Here is a 16,745-nt window from a genome sequence, read left to right as displayed (position 1 = left end):
CGGAAGGGCAACTGTTTGTTTAAGTAGGTATCCTAAAGCAGCAGTGCTTTGGGGGTATTAAATGACTAGAAAGCCTATTCTAAAAATGTGTTGCTGGAAAGGCTGAGCAGACAGTCGCCAGGATGACAGGGTGGTCTCGATTTCCCCCCGGAATCCTTGAGAGCTGTCCTGAGACGTCCCAGCTTACCGTGATTGCCTTGATGATGCACAGAAGGGGAAACTGCTTTAGACCTAGATGCTCAGTCCGGCTCAGGCTTCCCAGACCATCCTCTCTAAAGCCTGGTGTTCACTGCAGTAGGATGATGCTGTTTTTAAAATAAGATGCCCTTCTTGGTGCTAATTAATGGGCCTCAGGTGTTTAGTTTTTTAAAAATATTTTGTTTATTTCACAGAGAGAGAGATCACAGTAGGCAGAGAGGCAAGCAGAGAGAGGGGGGAAGCAGGCTCCCTGCCGAGCAGAGAGCCTGATTCAGGGCTCGATCCCAGGACCCTGGGATCATGACCTGAGCCAACGGCAGACTCTTAACCCACTGAGCCACCCAGGCCTTTCCTTGCAGCCCACTTTATTCTTTTTTAATTATAAAAATCATCCCTACTTGCAAGCACATGGAATTCTCAAAAGACAAAATGAAGAGTTTATCCTTTGTTCTGCTGGTCCAAATCCCTGTCCTGCCTTAACTTCCCTCTTTGAGGAAACCCACATTAATGATTTGATGTATGTGTCTTCTTTGTTTTCTTTCTCACATAAACATTTACTCATGCACATATATGTTATTTTTTTTTCAAAAATTAAATCATAACAAACTTAGAATACGCTTTTTTTTTTTTTAATTACACTGTAGACCTCTCAGTCAATGTATGCAAGAAAAACCTGTTCATTCGTGTTGATAACTGTAGGGCTGGAACATTATTCTCCTCCTTACCGGTGGGTGAACATTCTGCTTTTTGCAGTGTGTTATTACTACAAACATGTACTCCTACAATGTCAGCATTATTTTATGATCCTTACGATCCTTTTCCACCGAGTGAAGTGAGAAGGTAGGAACCTGCCATCTTCCATTCTTAGCTGCAATCATGTACTTCCGTAATTAGCAGCATATATGTAGTAAAAAGAATTATAGAGATCTATGTGTAGGCTCTCTTTTTATGTATGGAGCAGCCCTAAACACAGCCTTTATTCTGTGCTGGAGTCATTTGTGGTTGCTTCTGTGTGTGCACTCGCTGAGGAACAGAGGTGATCTTTCAGCTGTCGTAGTATCCCATCTAGACCCCTTCCACAGAAAATCAATTACCTGCGTTTGGGCAAATCCAGTACACTAATGATAGACTACCCAATCAGCCATGGTTTGCTAGTTTTACCTTGTTAGACCATGGCCTTAGATTTCTGTGAGCGAGCCCCTGGCTTTGAGAGTGGCTTCATTTAGAAAGAACTCTATTTTGGAATTAGGAAGGGAGGGAATGTTGCTCTTATGATGTGAGAAATTTGCGCAGATCCTCTGGATTGCTTAGTATATGACAACTAATGTTTACTGGCCACATGGTTCAGGATTTGGAGTACTCGGGAAGAATTCTTAAACAGGGTGATTATGAAAATAACCAGCTTCCATAAGTGAAAATGACCACGTTTATTAATGGGGCCGCCATTGCCTATTGCATTCGATCCCATTTATAACCAGCAAGGAGAAGGATTGTTTTGCATGATTTAGTGTTTACAAAATTATGGTCACACCACAAAGCTTACGATACTAGAGGCTCCGGAAGGAAGCATATGTGGTCCTTTTGCAGGTAATAAAATGGAAAATCCAATTTGCAATCGCAGAATACGGCTCTGAGTGATATATGATCTTCATAGGAGCGTCGGTCAGGGGGTCACCGCTAATCACGGTGCCAGCTGCCTTCCCCTGTGGCCTGGGCCTCCCCACTGAAGACGGAGCAGAGTGAATCTGTGTCTGGGAGCCAGCCAGCGTGTCTGTAGATGCACCACTTTCTAGCTTATTAGATCCTCTTTGTCACAGTGCTTAATCCTGCTGCCTGATCCTTGTTAGAACACCACCAGCGTGCCGCTCGGGCTTCTAATCAAGGAGCTGGGTGAGGGCGTCTAACTAGACTCACTGAAGCGTGCGGCAGTGAGGGGGGACTGGGCCCTGACTGACAGCGGGCCGGGATGCTTCCCGCATGTTATTACTTAAAAGGGAACCTACCTCCGACAGCTGACAGATGAGCTCTGCCGCGGCAAGGGTAACTTGTTGCCGGACCTACATGAGGCGGGTGTCATCTTTTCACACAGTATCACGGCCTGGCTTTACTCTGATTATACGAACCCCCTTCTTGAAATGGCTGCATCCTGGCCCGGCGCGCCGCCAGGTAAGGAGTCCGGAGACACAGAGCTGGCTGGCCGGGGGGATTAGGGCTGCACGGAGGCAAGTACCGAACTGGCCGCCGATGACGTGAAGTTGAAAGGCCAAGGAAGCACGTCCTGTTAGGCAGAGCCTGGTTATCGCTCTGAAGAGTCCGTGTCCGGCCGGGCTCGTGCCACGTCCCTCTCTGTCACCTGCAAGAGTTGCCTGCCGTGAGATTGGCCGTGGATGCTAAACAGGGTTTTCAGGGGTCTCTGTTACAAAAACACAGCTTCAACTGCAGAGCTGTCATTTGGAGGGTTTCTGCCCCAGGGAACCTGAATCTCTCTTCTCTAGTGACCTAGAGACACTTCCCCGTAGCCCAGGAAAGACCCGGGCATCTGATTCAGTAGCGTCATTCCATACCCAATGGGGGTGGGGGAAGGTAACCCAGGCCCCCTCCCCCTCCAGCTGGAGCGCACAGACGAGTGTGAAGAGAGAGAAACAGAAGTGCTCCTGAAGATCCATCCTGTGGTCCTTTTCCCCAAAGGGTATGTGTCTAGCCCACATCCCGTGTCCCCTGCATGCTCTGCTTAGCCGACGTCGTTAGCAGTCCTCTCTGCCTCTTCTGTCTCCTTTGACAGCACTTAAATAGAGATATTGCTAGGGATTGACAGATCTCCGGGGGGTCAGAGGCTTCCGACAAAAGGGCCCAGAGAACACGGCTGACCTTTCTTGGCATTATTCCCCGAGCTCTGTCTTCCACGTGTGGCAGTCAGGGAGCATGGAACTTCAGTACGTGATTTTCCAAGGATTACCACTAAAAAGGCTGCAGGCTTCACAAGAGGCTGTTAATAAGTTAAGTTGAGGCCGTGTACATTCCCAAGTGGGTATGTAGGTTGTAGGTGGTAGAAAGTGGCGTGGCTTCCCCACAGAAATATGCACCTGGACCTCAGGTTCAAAGCTGATCCATTACATTTGCTTTGCTTATCTCTACCTGTATTTTTGCATTCTTGGGACAACCCTTGGACCTTGGTGGAAGGGAGCTTGTGATACAGCCCAGGAAGGAAGAGATTCCCCTTTCTCTCGCTGTCCCATGGACATCGTCCCTGAGCAAATTTAGAATAACAGCATGTGGTGGTGGTGGTGGTTGGGGTGGGGGGTCCTTTCTTGAGCCTCTCCCTGGTCCATGGCGCTCTCACACTGACCCAGGGCCCTGAAAATACAGCATGGTGAGAAGTGCTCAGTGCTCCTACTTCCCTCCCCAACTCCTCCACCTCTTCTTCCACAAACCATAGTGTCCTTGTGATCCCAAAGTCTGAACCAAAGGTTAAGAGGAAAGCAATCCAGTTAATTCGTGATAGTGTATGAACGATGGGGAGTCCCGGATGTTCATCGGATCAGATTATACCCTTTAGAAATTCAGACTTTGTCCCTCAGTAGGGTTAACAATTTGGGGGAACAGGGAGGAAAGGTCTTTAGGTCAGAGTAGACGCTAACAAGTACATCCCTGTGCTCAGGAATTGCTTTGCTTCCTTATGCAGTTCGTGCTTTTCATGACTTCTCTTCTTCGCTTAGCCACTTTGGAGTACTTATATTTTTTCCAAATGTCTCTGTTATTTTTTTTTTTTCATAGTCGATTTCATGCTGACGTCAGTGGGCATGCCTTAGAGGCTGGAAGATATGTAAGCACATGTTGTTTATTAGGTCAGTGTTTTAAGAGAGGTGTTCATCTTCTAGTGCCTCTACCCCCAACTTAGTGATTTGCTACACCATGGTTACTGATGTCTGGCTTGTGGCCCTTTCCCTCAATGACCGCTAAGAACTGCAGGAAACCTATTCTGTGTGCATTTGACACAGGACACTTAAGAAATACAGATTTTTTTTAAGAGTAATTTTTACATGGAAAAATTTTTTCAGACATTGTATTCGTTTTTAGGAAAAGTGGAAGTTGGGAAAAAAAATAAAGAGAATGATACAGAAGAGGACGAGGGCATAGAGTAGGGCAAAAAAGATCCTAAAAGAAGATAAGAATTACAGAGGAATTGAAAGGAGAGATCATTCTTATTCTTGAAAAGCTAAAAGCCCTCCCCAAATGAAGACAAAAATAAACAAATAGCCCATTGCCTATAAGGTCACAACTGAAATAAGATTCCCAGCTCAGCAGAGAATTTCTGCAGCTCTGGGATTTTCATTTGCCCTAGACTGTTTTCTGACTCATGGTTTAGAGAATAAAACCCATTAATTTACCAAATGATTTAGTATCTGACTAATGATGTTTAACCATTAAGATAAGGAAATTGACAATATTGATAATCTTGGAGAGAAATTTATCTGCTAATTTTTGTATTTAACACCGACAGATTCTAAGTAGCTTTGGAAAGATCATGATGAATTACTCACTGGTAATATTTGGTAGTATTAGTTTTCTTTAAAAGCGTTTTATTAAATTGTAATCACTTTTATATTGGTCTTTTCTGAATAGAACAAGTTCATCTAACAAAGAAGATAGATTGAAAATCTGCATTCTTTTAGGAAGAAATATTACATTATCTTCCCAGTAGAAATGTTTGTTCCTTTCTAAAGCCTAGATCAGCTGAGAAATTATGTGCTTCATGGCATACCTGCTCCCAGAATGTGTCCTCCTTATTTTGAGTTATCAGTTATGACAAAATTGGCAAGTAGAGTTTCAAAACAGGACAAACGTGGTACTTTGGATGTGTCTTGTGAAAAATGGTTGCTGGGTGTCTATGTTTATATAGCCTTGGCCTGCAGGCTGGGAGTCTGAAAATGAGCTTATAGGGCTTATAGGGAAGGGCCTTTGGTGAGTCCCCTCACCCCCCGCCGGATAAACTGTATGCATCTGTGGTCCATAACCACCCTGTTCCTGTCTCTTGTAGAGGCAGGTGTGAGATGAGAAGAAGCTCTTTCACGTGTAGCCTTTTCCATTTTTTAGTATACCAAGCAAACAAAAAAGGCAACGCCAATTACTAACATGATATTCAAATGGGTGGCGCTTACTCTGTTTTTTATGCTGCGTTCCTTAACCCATCCTTGGTTGATCTAAGAGATGTAACCTAATAGTTTCCTCAGACATTCTAGAAAGAATACGAGATTTAGAGTCAAAGCCTTGGGTTCAAATCCCCATTCCTAAGTTTTCAGATCTTGGACATGTTATTTAATTTTGTCATGTTTCCATTCCATTTCTTCATCTATAAAATGCTGTCAGTGATTGACCTTAGGGATTGTTGGAGAATCAAATGAAGAAATGCTCCCCCCCCCACACACACAATTGGTCGGCCTTTAAGTTTCTTATTTATTTATTTACGTATAATGTATTATTAGCCCAGGGGTACATGTCTGTGAATCGTCAGGCATACACATTTCACAGCACTCACCTTAGCACATACCCTCCCCTATCCCTCTTCTCCTCCTACCCACTAGCAACCCTCAGTTTGTTTTGTGAGATTAAGAGTCTCTTATGGTTTGTCTCCCTCTCAATCCCATGTTGTTACATTTTCTTTCCTTATCCCCCCAAAACCCCCAACTCGGCTTCTCAGATTCCTCATATCAAGAGATCATATGATAATTATCTTTCTCTGATTGACTTATTTCACTTAGCATAATACCCTCTAGTTCCATCCATGTTGTCACAAATGGCAAGGTTTCATGTTTTTTGATGGCTGCGTAGTATTCCATCATATATATATACACACCACATCTTCTTTATCCATTCATCTGTTGATGGACATCTTGGCTCTTCCCATAGTTTGGCTGTTGTGGACATTGCTGCTATAAACATTCAGGTGCACATGCTTTTTAAAGGTAATAGGTCATCTGATAAGGATGTACGGATGTGAATTTCTAGCATGACCATGTCAATGAGATTTGTTCAGTGCTGATTCCTTGATGTGCTTATGGTACCTGAGGAATGCAATAATAATTTTACCTGGACAGCATTCTTCCTTCACTCATATTCTGCTTTGATGAATAGTGGTGTTGATTGGATTGGGTTTAGATCACGTTGGACAAATGGTGATGTGCAGTGTCAAGTAAAATTTCAGAAAGTTCTGATATGACTGTTTCTTTCAGTTGTGGATGGGCCATTTTTTGTTTTTTGGTTTTCTTTTCCTCTGTAACAAATACCTAGAAAAATACAGCATATACTGCATTTACAAGAACTCCTTCCGGGTTTACTTCCTTTCTACCTTGACCTCCTCACTCCCTTCCTTCCTCCCTCTCTCCCTTCCTAATTTCTTGGGGCACTGTACTAGGACTAACATTGCTTTCTTATCACTGAGGACTTGAAATAACACATTTTTTAAAAATAAAATCAAATGATCCAAGAGATATTTGGTGTTGTGCCCTGGTTATTAGGCAGTACTTCTTAGATCTGATTTGTGTTGGATGAAATGAACTTCACCTTTTCCTCTTTCCTTCCATCGTTGCAGGAAACTTGGATTTAACTGGTCAGAAGCAAGTGTTCAAAGCAGAGAACAATCCCTGGGTGACCCCAATTGCTGACCAGTTCCAGCTTGGCGTGTCCCATGTTTTTGAATATATCCGTTCTGAGACGTACAAGTAGTAAGTAGACTGTGATTCTTGAAAATAATAGGTTGTTGTTTTATAGTATTTCTAATTACACCATTTAAAAATAAATTATCATATGACATTATTGTATTGGTAGCAGTTAGCTTACAGTATTTTTAAATGTTTTATTAATAACCACATGTAATTTTCTCTTTTTTATGGATGATTTTTAATTGACATTTTCAAAGGGAATTTATATCAAATTTGTTAAAAAAAATGTTTTAAGGTATTAGTTGAATATTCAAGGCACTAATGAAATTCACCAGACACAGTAAGATCAGCATGTATTTTTTTCTCCTTTGAACGCAAAGAATAACAAATGTTATGAAGAAAATTGTTAAGCAGTTTATTTATAGAATCAGAAGCAACTACTAGGGGAGCATCATTCTATTCTTCAGAAGCTCTTACTCTAGCAGGATGGTAATCTCTCTCAGAGAAAAGGAAGGGGCAGAAAAAGAGAAAGAGGAATCCGCACACTTATGTCATAGCATCAGAATCCCTCAAGTCCTTGCCCTGGGTCAAGGCAGCTTGCTGGGAGCCAGGCCCCCAAACCTTACTGTCTACTGCTGGTTCTTCCTCATTGTGTCCAGGTGGGCAGGCATTCTTGCACATCTCCGGGCTCTGTTGTTGTATCTTCTGACATCATCTTCCCCTCATCCTACCCCACCCCAACTGAAGGGATCATTCTTTCCTATGCTTCCATGACCCTTGATGCTGAAATCTGGTCTCTGCTAGTTCTAAGCAGATCCAGAAGAGACTGAAAAAGAAAAACCCACAGTCTGCTTTAATCGGATTTTGTGTGCAGCCCCAACCTTTGAGAAGAGCTAGAGGATCTTTAAGGGTCACGTGCAGTCCGGAGTTTGCACTTGGGGGATCAGAACAAGGCCCCCCACTCAATGGCCTTGCTGAATCTGTGCTGGGTCAGTGGCTCAGGATTAACCAACAGGGCCTATACATGGCGGGCTGTGGTTCTGGAGCCCCCTTCCGTGTAGCCTTGTATACGGAGCTCGTTATGGTCCTCTTTCCATAGGGCAGAATCCCAGAGAAGATGAGCTGTGAGAAGCAATGGTGTTAAAACCAAACAGACTAGAATTGCTGACATGATAGTGTATCCTCGTCTATGAAAGTGGCTTAAAATGTGGTTTAGTTTTCTTCTACGATAATACCATGACATTTGCCATATATCTTAAACCTTACCTGTAAGACTAAAATGAGAGAAGTATAAGATGTGTTTTATTGTTTCATGAGCCACAGAGTTATGTGCAATTATATATATAGTTTCTTTAAATATGAATATAGCTCAGCCTTGGAAATTTAGTTTGTTATGAAAATGTGTGAAAATGTCATTGCAAATTAGCAGCTTATTGTTCATTTTGTTCCTCTTAAATTGTTATCATTGCTATCATACATTTTAGATGGCTGTCTAATTTTTTGTTAGTAAATGGCAATCTCCATAGATCTTGGTTTGTAGGTTATCTTTTTAGAAAATGTCTGAATACATTTTAACATGCAGAAAAATCTACAGGCAGGTTTTTTTTTTACTGAGAACTGGACGAAACACTCTTTTTTATTCTGGCTAATGATCTTTTGTTTTATCATCCATTAATTTATAATGTATAACATATTAGAATATGTGGCATATAAAAGCCCTTCTAATTGTAATTTCATTTTAAAATATTCAGTTGTGAATTTATGGATATTGTATTACCTCGGAGTCATTATTAGTCATTATTACAACTAATCACCATTATACACTATTTATTATATATTATAAACTATTTCTGGTTGTTTGAACGTGGTTAGGATTTCGGATGAATGAGGTTCTTGCCTTCACTGAGTTAATTGTTCGGTTATTCGAAAGGGAGTATATGGCATGACAGTTTTATCAGGAACATGTCTGTTGGCTGTAGCCCTCTCTCTCTAGTTTTGAGGATCAGAGTAATTTAAGCAATTTGCCCACCAGCTTACTTTTTGATTTCCTCCTGGAGACTGATATTATCTTCTAAACAGTGACATGAACATTCAGAAGCTTAAATAAGCATAGGAGAGTTGTTGACCCCTTTTAGGGGGACAGGTTAGTACCCCGTTCACTGCTTTTAGAGGAGTCTTCGGGAGCCTCCGTGGAGAGGATACACTTGCTGTGACCTCCTCAAGGGTGGGGCCCCTCGGTGAATTCCCTCCGGGTTCTCTTCTCTCCTCCTCGGGAAAGAGAGGTGTTCGCTGTTCCCTGTTTCAACTTTCCGTCCTTCACCCATCCCCCCGTGGTAGCTGTGCTCACTCCATCATTACCAAACATAACTAGCCAAACACATGGACTATTAACTAGGTAAGACACTACGTCAGACTCTTAATATTAGGCTTTTTTATTAAAAAATTACAAAAAAAATTTATTAAAAAATGGTGGCATTTTTGTATAAAAATTTTTTATACAAAAATGCCACCATTATGTTTCACTGAATTTTAACATGTCAAGTTCTCTTTTATGTGAATAGCTGTGTATTGCCATAGCCTTCTGTAACTAGAACCCAAGTTTAATTCTTTAATTTTTTTTTTTTTAAGTAGCTCCTTCCTAATCAGAGGACTTGTAGCATAAAGTTGTGCACATGATGACTTTTGAGGAGGCATTTTATTCAGTACACCCATTTTTCCGGAAAAGCCAATTTCACACGCAGTTCCTTCATCTTAGGCGTTCTGTTCTAAAAGCTGCAGTTTCTATTCTTCGCTTTCTTACGACTGTTTCTATAAGCCACACATACCCCTTCCAACAACAGGTCCTTTTTTTACATATTGATCTTCAGAATACCAAGAAAGCATATTTTAATTTTGCTCTGGCCCTTAAGTAGCTGATGAATCGCCTTCCTTTTTTGCCATTTTTTTCTAACCAGCCGCCTCCTTACCTAAGCGAGGTCAGTAAAGAACGTACTGGCTTGCTTCCTTTTCATCCACGTCCGTGGTCGACTTTCACAGCGACCTTCATGTTCCAAGCACATCCTTGGAGGCCTTCTGAGTCTAGAGCAGCGACGGGCGGAGAAGATGGATGGTCCGACTTCCAAGAGGGGATGTGGACTTTGGATTAAAATAGTGAAATCAAGGTGCAGGAAGAATTAAAACGCTCTCAGATGATCTGATGTGGCGAAGACAGGAACTGGTGCACTTGAGCTGGGAGGAGCCGTGGCTAGGTGTGGCCGGGAGTGTGTCGAGGTGTCATTTTTCAGGAGCTGGTTCCGTTGAGTCCACTTGGGGCATCCATCACGTCCTCCTCATCATTTCTCAGGTGGGGACTGCGTTTTGTCCATTTATCATACATTCCGCAAAGGGAACATATTGGCTGGTGTCACCGCACTACCCATTCATTATGTTACCCCCTCTATTTGAGTACGGTCATTGGTCGGTCAGGTTGTTGAAGAGCAAACCCTACGAGGGCGTTAGCATTTTCTGTCTGTGGTCAAGCTATCGGGTCACCCCTTAACTCTGTATTTGGTGCTGGTTTTCTTGCGTGACCACCCTTATCTCTGTAAAGCAGAATTGGGATTAAATAGTCACCACTTGTTAAGTTTCCAGAAGATAGATTTTTTCCCCCCCCACCCCAGAAGGAGAAGTCAGATTAGAGTCAGGATCCTTGACAAGATGCTTTGTGAAAGGGAGTAACTCACACTTTTCACATTTCCATCAAGGAAGGTGGATAGGAACTACAAGCCATTTTAAAAGCTGACATGTTAACTCTTAACAAAAGGCGAGGTTTGACAAATGTTCAGCTGAAAATGTGCCGGTTGAAAGAGGCATTTGGAAAGCAGGCATCCTCATGAAGGCTGCAATTTGCGAAGCATGGTGGTCCTAAAGCCTCATTTCCAGAGTGACATCACTCAGAGAATGCTTCCCTGTCATTCTTCCCGCCCTGGGACTTGCTTTTGTCTCTAGGGTTAGGTGCCACAGTCACTCACATTTTTATTTTCTTCTTTAATCTTGAGTGAAGACCAGCCTTATGATTATTCACGCCAGTTAGTGGAAACATTTTCACAAAGCAACACTTGGCGAGTGGTGGGCCATGATGAGAAAAATGCCAGCAATTTCTTTTTGCTAGAAATCTAGCAAAATAAGTCATCCTGTTTGATTTGTAAGAAGCATGCATGACTTTTGTTTGCTGGTGATTGTCTCTGAACTTATTTCCCTGGCACAGTTCAAACTAAGAAATGTTTTCTTTTTTCTGCGCTGCATGCAAACCTGTATATGGGCAATGGCAGATGTAAATGGGCCTTTCTTAAACAGCTTGCATATCCTCTAATGGCTGCCGCGTCAGTGACCTAGAAGACCCTCGAATAACCAATCTATCTGGTCTACCAAAAGGCCGCAGCATTTCAAACCTATTAGGTGATCCCTTCATTTTGAGACCATTCTTTCCGGAAGGAAATCCTGTCTAACAAAGCTCTCCAAACCTTATTATTTTCTGCTGAAGTATAAATGGATGCACAGAACTAGCAGATGGTTTTATAAATATCACAGAAGGATGAAGGAGAGGGTTAAACTTCCAGGACCTTTCTAGCAGTTAGTGAATTTTACTTAGTGACACAGGAAGGCAGGAAAAATGTAGACTTCTCATTCATTACTGTATCTGAAAATAGCTCAAATTAAGCCAGAGAAAAACAATATTTCTTTACAGTAGACATGAAAATGAAGATCCAGGGTTGTTTTTTTTTTTTCCCCCTAAAGCTTTGAACATAAAATATTGTTTTTATTTTTAAAAGTTGACTGTGTATTGGGTTCCTGGTAATTTATATTTCCTTTATAGGTGTTCCATATGTATATTTCCATCCTTTCCTAAGTTAATAAATGTATTATCACATTTCCTCCATAAGACAAAAAATAAGATTCAAACTTCTGACGGCTCCGGATCCATTTGCATGCAAATATGTTGCATTGACCTAACATCGCTAAGAAATAGCAAAGAGGAGAAGGAAACCCATAAGGTATATTTTGGGTGGAATTGTGTCATATCCCTTATCTGATGCTTATTTTCATTGGTAAAATGGCACAGCGTTCCTTTTTCTCCAGATAGTGTGTTACCAGCACAAGGAGTTGAGACATGTTTATTCCACTGCACAGACCTCGGTCAGGACAAGTAATATCAGCTGTGGGTCTTTGACATTCACCTTGAGCTGTTCGTTCCCTTGGTAAATTATTACCTCCCTCTTAAAGGAAGGAGACGAAAACAGATTGCGTGAAGAAGAGTACGTAACAATTTTGTCTCTCTCCCAAGTTTTCTGGATAGATTGCTTCATGTAATTTACATTTGAAAGGATCTTTGCTTTTCTGCTGCTAACTTGTTGAACATGGTTATTCGGGTATGCTTCAGATGTAATTAGTATTTTTCTGTTGTCTTGGTGCATGTTCACCATTTTCTTGATACATCAAGTTTTTATATGCTCTTTGAAGCTTTATTTTTCTATAATTTTGTAGCTCGTGCAAAATAGTCCCGTTTTTTAAATGGAGGATGCATCCCATTCGACGTGGCCAGTGCACCTGGGTTCCGGAAGAGTCGCAGTAGGGAACCTCCCCCTCCCCCGTCACAGTAGGGAACCTCCACCCCCTAAACCTATAAAGGTCTAAGGCAAAACCCTGGCAGGGTTTAAAAACCAGCTTCAGGAGGCTACCCGGTATTTCTGAAGGCATCCAAGAAGCCCCATCTTACACATATTCTGAGACTTTTTTTTTTTTACTCGGACTTGGATACGTAATGCAGATTGGAGAAGCTTCCCTCACCTGTCCACGTTCACCGTGGTCCTCCGGTGTGGTCACAGCCCAGCCACCTGCTGCTGGCCTGCCAGCTCTGTGGGGACAGGGTTGGTCAGGTTTGACCATTGAGCAGAAGCCCTGTCAGTGCATCTGCTTTTTATCCAGCGACTAGTGTACTTACATTAAAAAGTTGAGAATACATTTAGAATAAATGGGGAAAAAAACACAACTTCCACAAGAAAAGGAGAAGAGTGATGTTTATCCTGAACCTCCTACTTTTACATACTATGTGTTTTTTTTTTTTTTTTTTTTTGACAGACAGAGATCACAAGTAGGCAGAGAGGCAGGCAGAGAGAGAGGAGGAAGCAGGCTCCCTGCCGAGCAGAGAGCCCGATGCGGGGCTCGATCCCAGGTCCCCAGGATCATGACCTGAGCCGAAAGCAGAGGCTTTAACCCACTGAGCCACCCAGGCTCGATCCCAGGTCCCCAGGATCATGACCTGAGCCGAAAGCAGAGGCTTTAACCCACTGAGCCACCCAGGCGCCCCAACATACTATGATTTTGAGGAGCAGAACAATCCTGTCCTCCCTCCCCACCTGGTATCGACTTGTATGTTGACGGTCAGGCATGCATCGAGCCTCTCGAGCCTCTCTTGTATTGCTAGAGTGTAATGTACAGAGTGATTGGCTACAGTATCAATTTAAAGTAAATAGAATATAATTTGTTCACTTGACAGAAGAAAATCAGCATAGACTAGACTCAGCCTGTGCTCTGAAAAGGAGATGTGTCATATTACTTCCTCTGCAGGGGCTATTAAGAGTTCCATTTTTAGATGAGACTTACTTGATATAATTATATTGAGCTATTGAGTATTGACCTCCTCGATGAAAAGAAATTGATCAGCCCTGCATATTGACAGCTTTTTTTTTTAACTCCCTGTCATCTTAAAGTTCAGTGCTCGATGCTTTCAATCCTGCTAAAATGAGTTATTGGATGTATTTACAGTTTTTATTTGAGAGATAAATTAATAAGTGGCACTTTTATAATTAAAAAAAACCCTGTGATTTCTATTCTCTACACAGTAATATTTTATTACATGCTGGCTTTTTATTGAGATCAGGTCTCTTATTATGGTCAAGAATTAGTAGAGGGTTTCGAGGGGGTGGTTTTGGTAATTTTTAGCAGTTCAGGGTTCTTCTATGCTATCAGATATTCTGACTTAGAATGTATTCTATGAAAGGACTTTCACTCAGCTTTATCAGATAAAAAGCTCAGCTGTGAGTTACATTCATAGGCATCTGTTGATGTTACAGTTTATTTGCCAACCATTAAGGAAACAACTTGACATATTTTATCCTGTTGTGTTTGTATATTATCTCATATGTATTTTTAAGACTCATGGTGTAAAAAGTTTCCCATCAAGAAATACTGATTCCATTCTGATAGTTAATTTTTAAATAGTTTCACCTGGAACATATGCTGTTCCGTTACCTTTAGATTATACATAGTTTTGATTCTTCATCCAATTTGATAATGTATATTCAGAGAATAAATAATCGTTCTGGTTTTGGTTGTTTTATGTCAGGTTTCTGAGTAAGCACATGGCTTTTTCTTTTTCTTCCTGCTGATAGCTAGTTTTGTCCAAGTTTGGCTGTCTAAGCCACCCAGAAGAAATTCATTGTGTCAGGGTTCTAGAGCCTGGAAATCTAAGATTAAGAAGTGGGTGGGGTTGGGGTTTTTTTTCGGACGAAGGATCTATTTCAGGCCTTTCTGCTTGGCCTGTAGATGGTCACTTTTTCCCTGTGTCTTTTCACATCATCTTCTTTGCTTGTGCATCGCTGCCTGCATCCAAATTTCCCATTTTTATAGGGACACAAATATGGTCACATTCCAAGTGCACGGGGCTAAGGTTTCAAACAAGTGAGTTTGGGAGTAGAGAGGGGTGCAGTTCAACCCATAACACTACTGTTACTCGGATGCCCAGAAATAGCATTCTGTCCTCTATCTGCGTGTTCCGCCTCTTTACACTTTTCCTCCGCAGCCCCCATAACTTCACGGTAGGCATATTTTCTTTATTAGCAAATATGTTTGAATAACTCTCTGAGACTTGGTCCACTTCCCTCCCCCATGCCTTTCCTAATATGCTTGGCTTCTGGAGTTCGCTGTTCCTCCAAAGCATGCAGATTCACTCCTTTTTGGACACGGGATAGGCTCTTGTGCCTGGTAGAGGAGTCAGTGTTTTTATTTCTGATCTTTTCGCAGTGGACCATATCAAAACAGAAACTGGTTAGGATTTAAGGGTCCCATGGGACTGAAGGGCGCCTAAGAAAGCCCTCTGTTCTGTCCTATTTGGCTAGAGAATTCAAGAAGGGAGGGTTACATTGAGCATCAACTGTTGGACTCCATGCTGTGTCTCCCACAAGAATCTTCTAGAAGGAAGATGCTGTGCAGAAGGCCTTTGTGCCTCCTGTCTGCTTCGTATGCACGGGACCCACGCTAGCAGGTATGGGATCTTCTCCCTGGGACTTTGTGGTCCTGAGTGGTAGCTACTGGCATGTTACTCAGTAAGGGGTGAGAGATTTCTTCTCTCATGTTAGAGTTCCAGTTACCACATCTGGCGCCCTTACAACTTTGTTACATTTTTCGTACCTTATCTCTGTAGTCTTAACAGGCAAGACTGAGACTACTAATGACAGGGCAGTAGATTACAGAAATAAAGACTATGTTTATTTATTCCCAGGGCAGGGAATTCTATTCTCATGTAATTAAGGTGGTTTGCTTTTCCAGCAGAGAGAGGGGCATCAGAGATGGAATGCCTATTTTCATGTGATGCCCCATGGCATAAAGACACAGGCACACTGTGCTCTGACGGTCTGTTCTTAGTGTATGTCCTGGTCCTCGAGGTGGGCCTCTGGTCTCAGTTCCGTCGGTGGCAAACAGCCTCTTCATACCCATGCTCAGCTTCCCCATCTCAAAGATTCAAACTAGATCATTTCCAAGTTGCCCCAGCGATGATTTCTAATTCCGATTTATTTTTTTTTCTGGGAAACATGTTTTATTATCTTATATTAGTCCATTCCTTTTTTTTTTTTAAATTTAGTTTAATTCCTGAATTTGCCCCCATATGGACTTACTTCATTGATTTCTTTTTTTAAGGCAACGAAGGATGATGATGACCCTGAATATAAATTGTTACAGGAAAATGGATACAAGATAAAATTACCAGATCAACCTTTTTATTCTATATTTTATGGAATACCTAATATATGTTTGGCAGTAACTTATTCGTACACATGAATTCCTGACACTTTCGATTCTTCAGACTTATTAATCAGTGTAGTCAGCACCAGAGCAATTTTATGAGACTTACCAGTCATCAAAAATTTATTATCAGATAAATCAAAGAAACAACGAGCATCTTAATAGGGTAGAGAAAGTGGCATGTAAAGGATCGTTTAAGACTGTGCGTTTTGTCGGTCGTGTGTTATATTTACAACGCCGTATCAGAGAACTTACTTATAATTTCATGCAAAGGGTCAGCAGGGTGATCGTTAGTTTCTTAGGTGGAAACTCTTCCCTTTGTTTTTCTCCAGTAGAATATTTTGTTGGGTCTAACTGGAAGACAGAGGATGCCACATAGACAGAGGGTAGGACACCTCATGTTGGAATGAGAAGTGTGTAGCATCTGTTTTAACCTAGGATCTGCATTTCCTTTGGAATTCTATTACAGTTGTGCTCCAAAGTTAAGAATTCGCAAGCTCTGTCCTTCCCTTTGGGATGAGATTGCTGAATTTGAGCTCTTGGAAGTGGCATGGGGGAACAGCAGTCGGCAGACTGCCTCCCTTGTGGATGGGCTCCGTGTGTGCCTTCTGAGAACTGAGACTCAGGCTTAGGTCTCTTGTGTTCTTGGCACTGCTCCTGACACCATTCTGAAGGAGTCACAGAAGACTTGGATCTCCGTCCTGTGGGATGAGCTGTTTGGAGGGGAGCTTTTCCCTCACCCGAGCCCTGTCCTGAGTGTACCAGACCCTCACTAGTCTCTAGGATGGAAGGATCGTGGCAGAGGTCCAAGGGAGGGCTAAGCTTCCA

General features: G+C 42.1%; 1 protein-coding gene across 4 annotated transcripts in view; it reads left to right on the top strand.

Annotated features, from left to right (window-relative positions):
• Window positions 1-16,745, top strand: part of RSU1 (Ras suppressor protein 1) — a 192,789-nt gene that overhangs the window by 97,121 nt on the left and 78,923 nt on the right. For 3 of the 4 annotated variants that reach the window (XM_032349509.1, XM_032349508.1, XM_032349507.1), the window contains one exon: window positions 6,788-6,920. The exons of the other annotated variant lie outside the window; for it this stretch is intronic. In XM_032349509.1, the coding sequence (XP_032205400.1) occupies window positions 6,788-6,920 (133 nt within the window). The remainder of the gene's footprint in view (window positions 1-6,787; window positions 6,921-16,745) is intronic. 4 annotated transcript variants of the gene reach the window in all.

The sequence above is a fragment of the Mustela erminea genome, chromosome 6 (assembly GCF_009829155.1).
Source record: "Mustela erminea isolate mMusErm1 chromosome 6, mMusErm1.Pri, whole genome shotgun sequence".
In the NCBI taxonomy this organism is placed as follows: Eukaryota; Metazoa; Chordata; class Mammalia; order Carnivora; family Mustelidae; genus Mustela; species Mustela erminea.
Note: the sequence above shows the minus strand (reverse complement) of the source record. Positions and strands in the feature narration are given on the sequence as shown.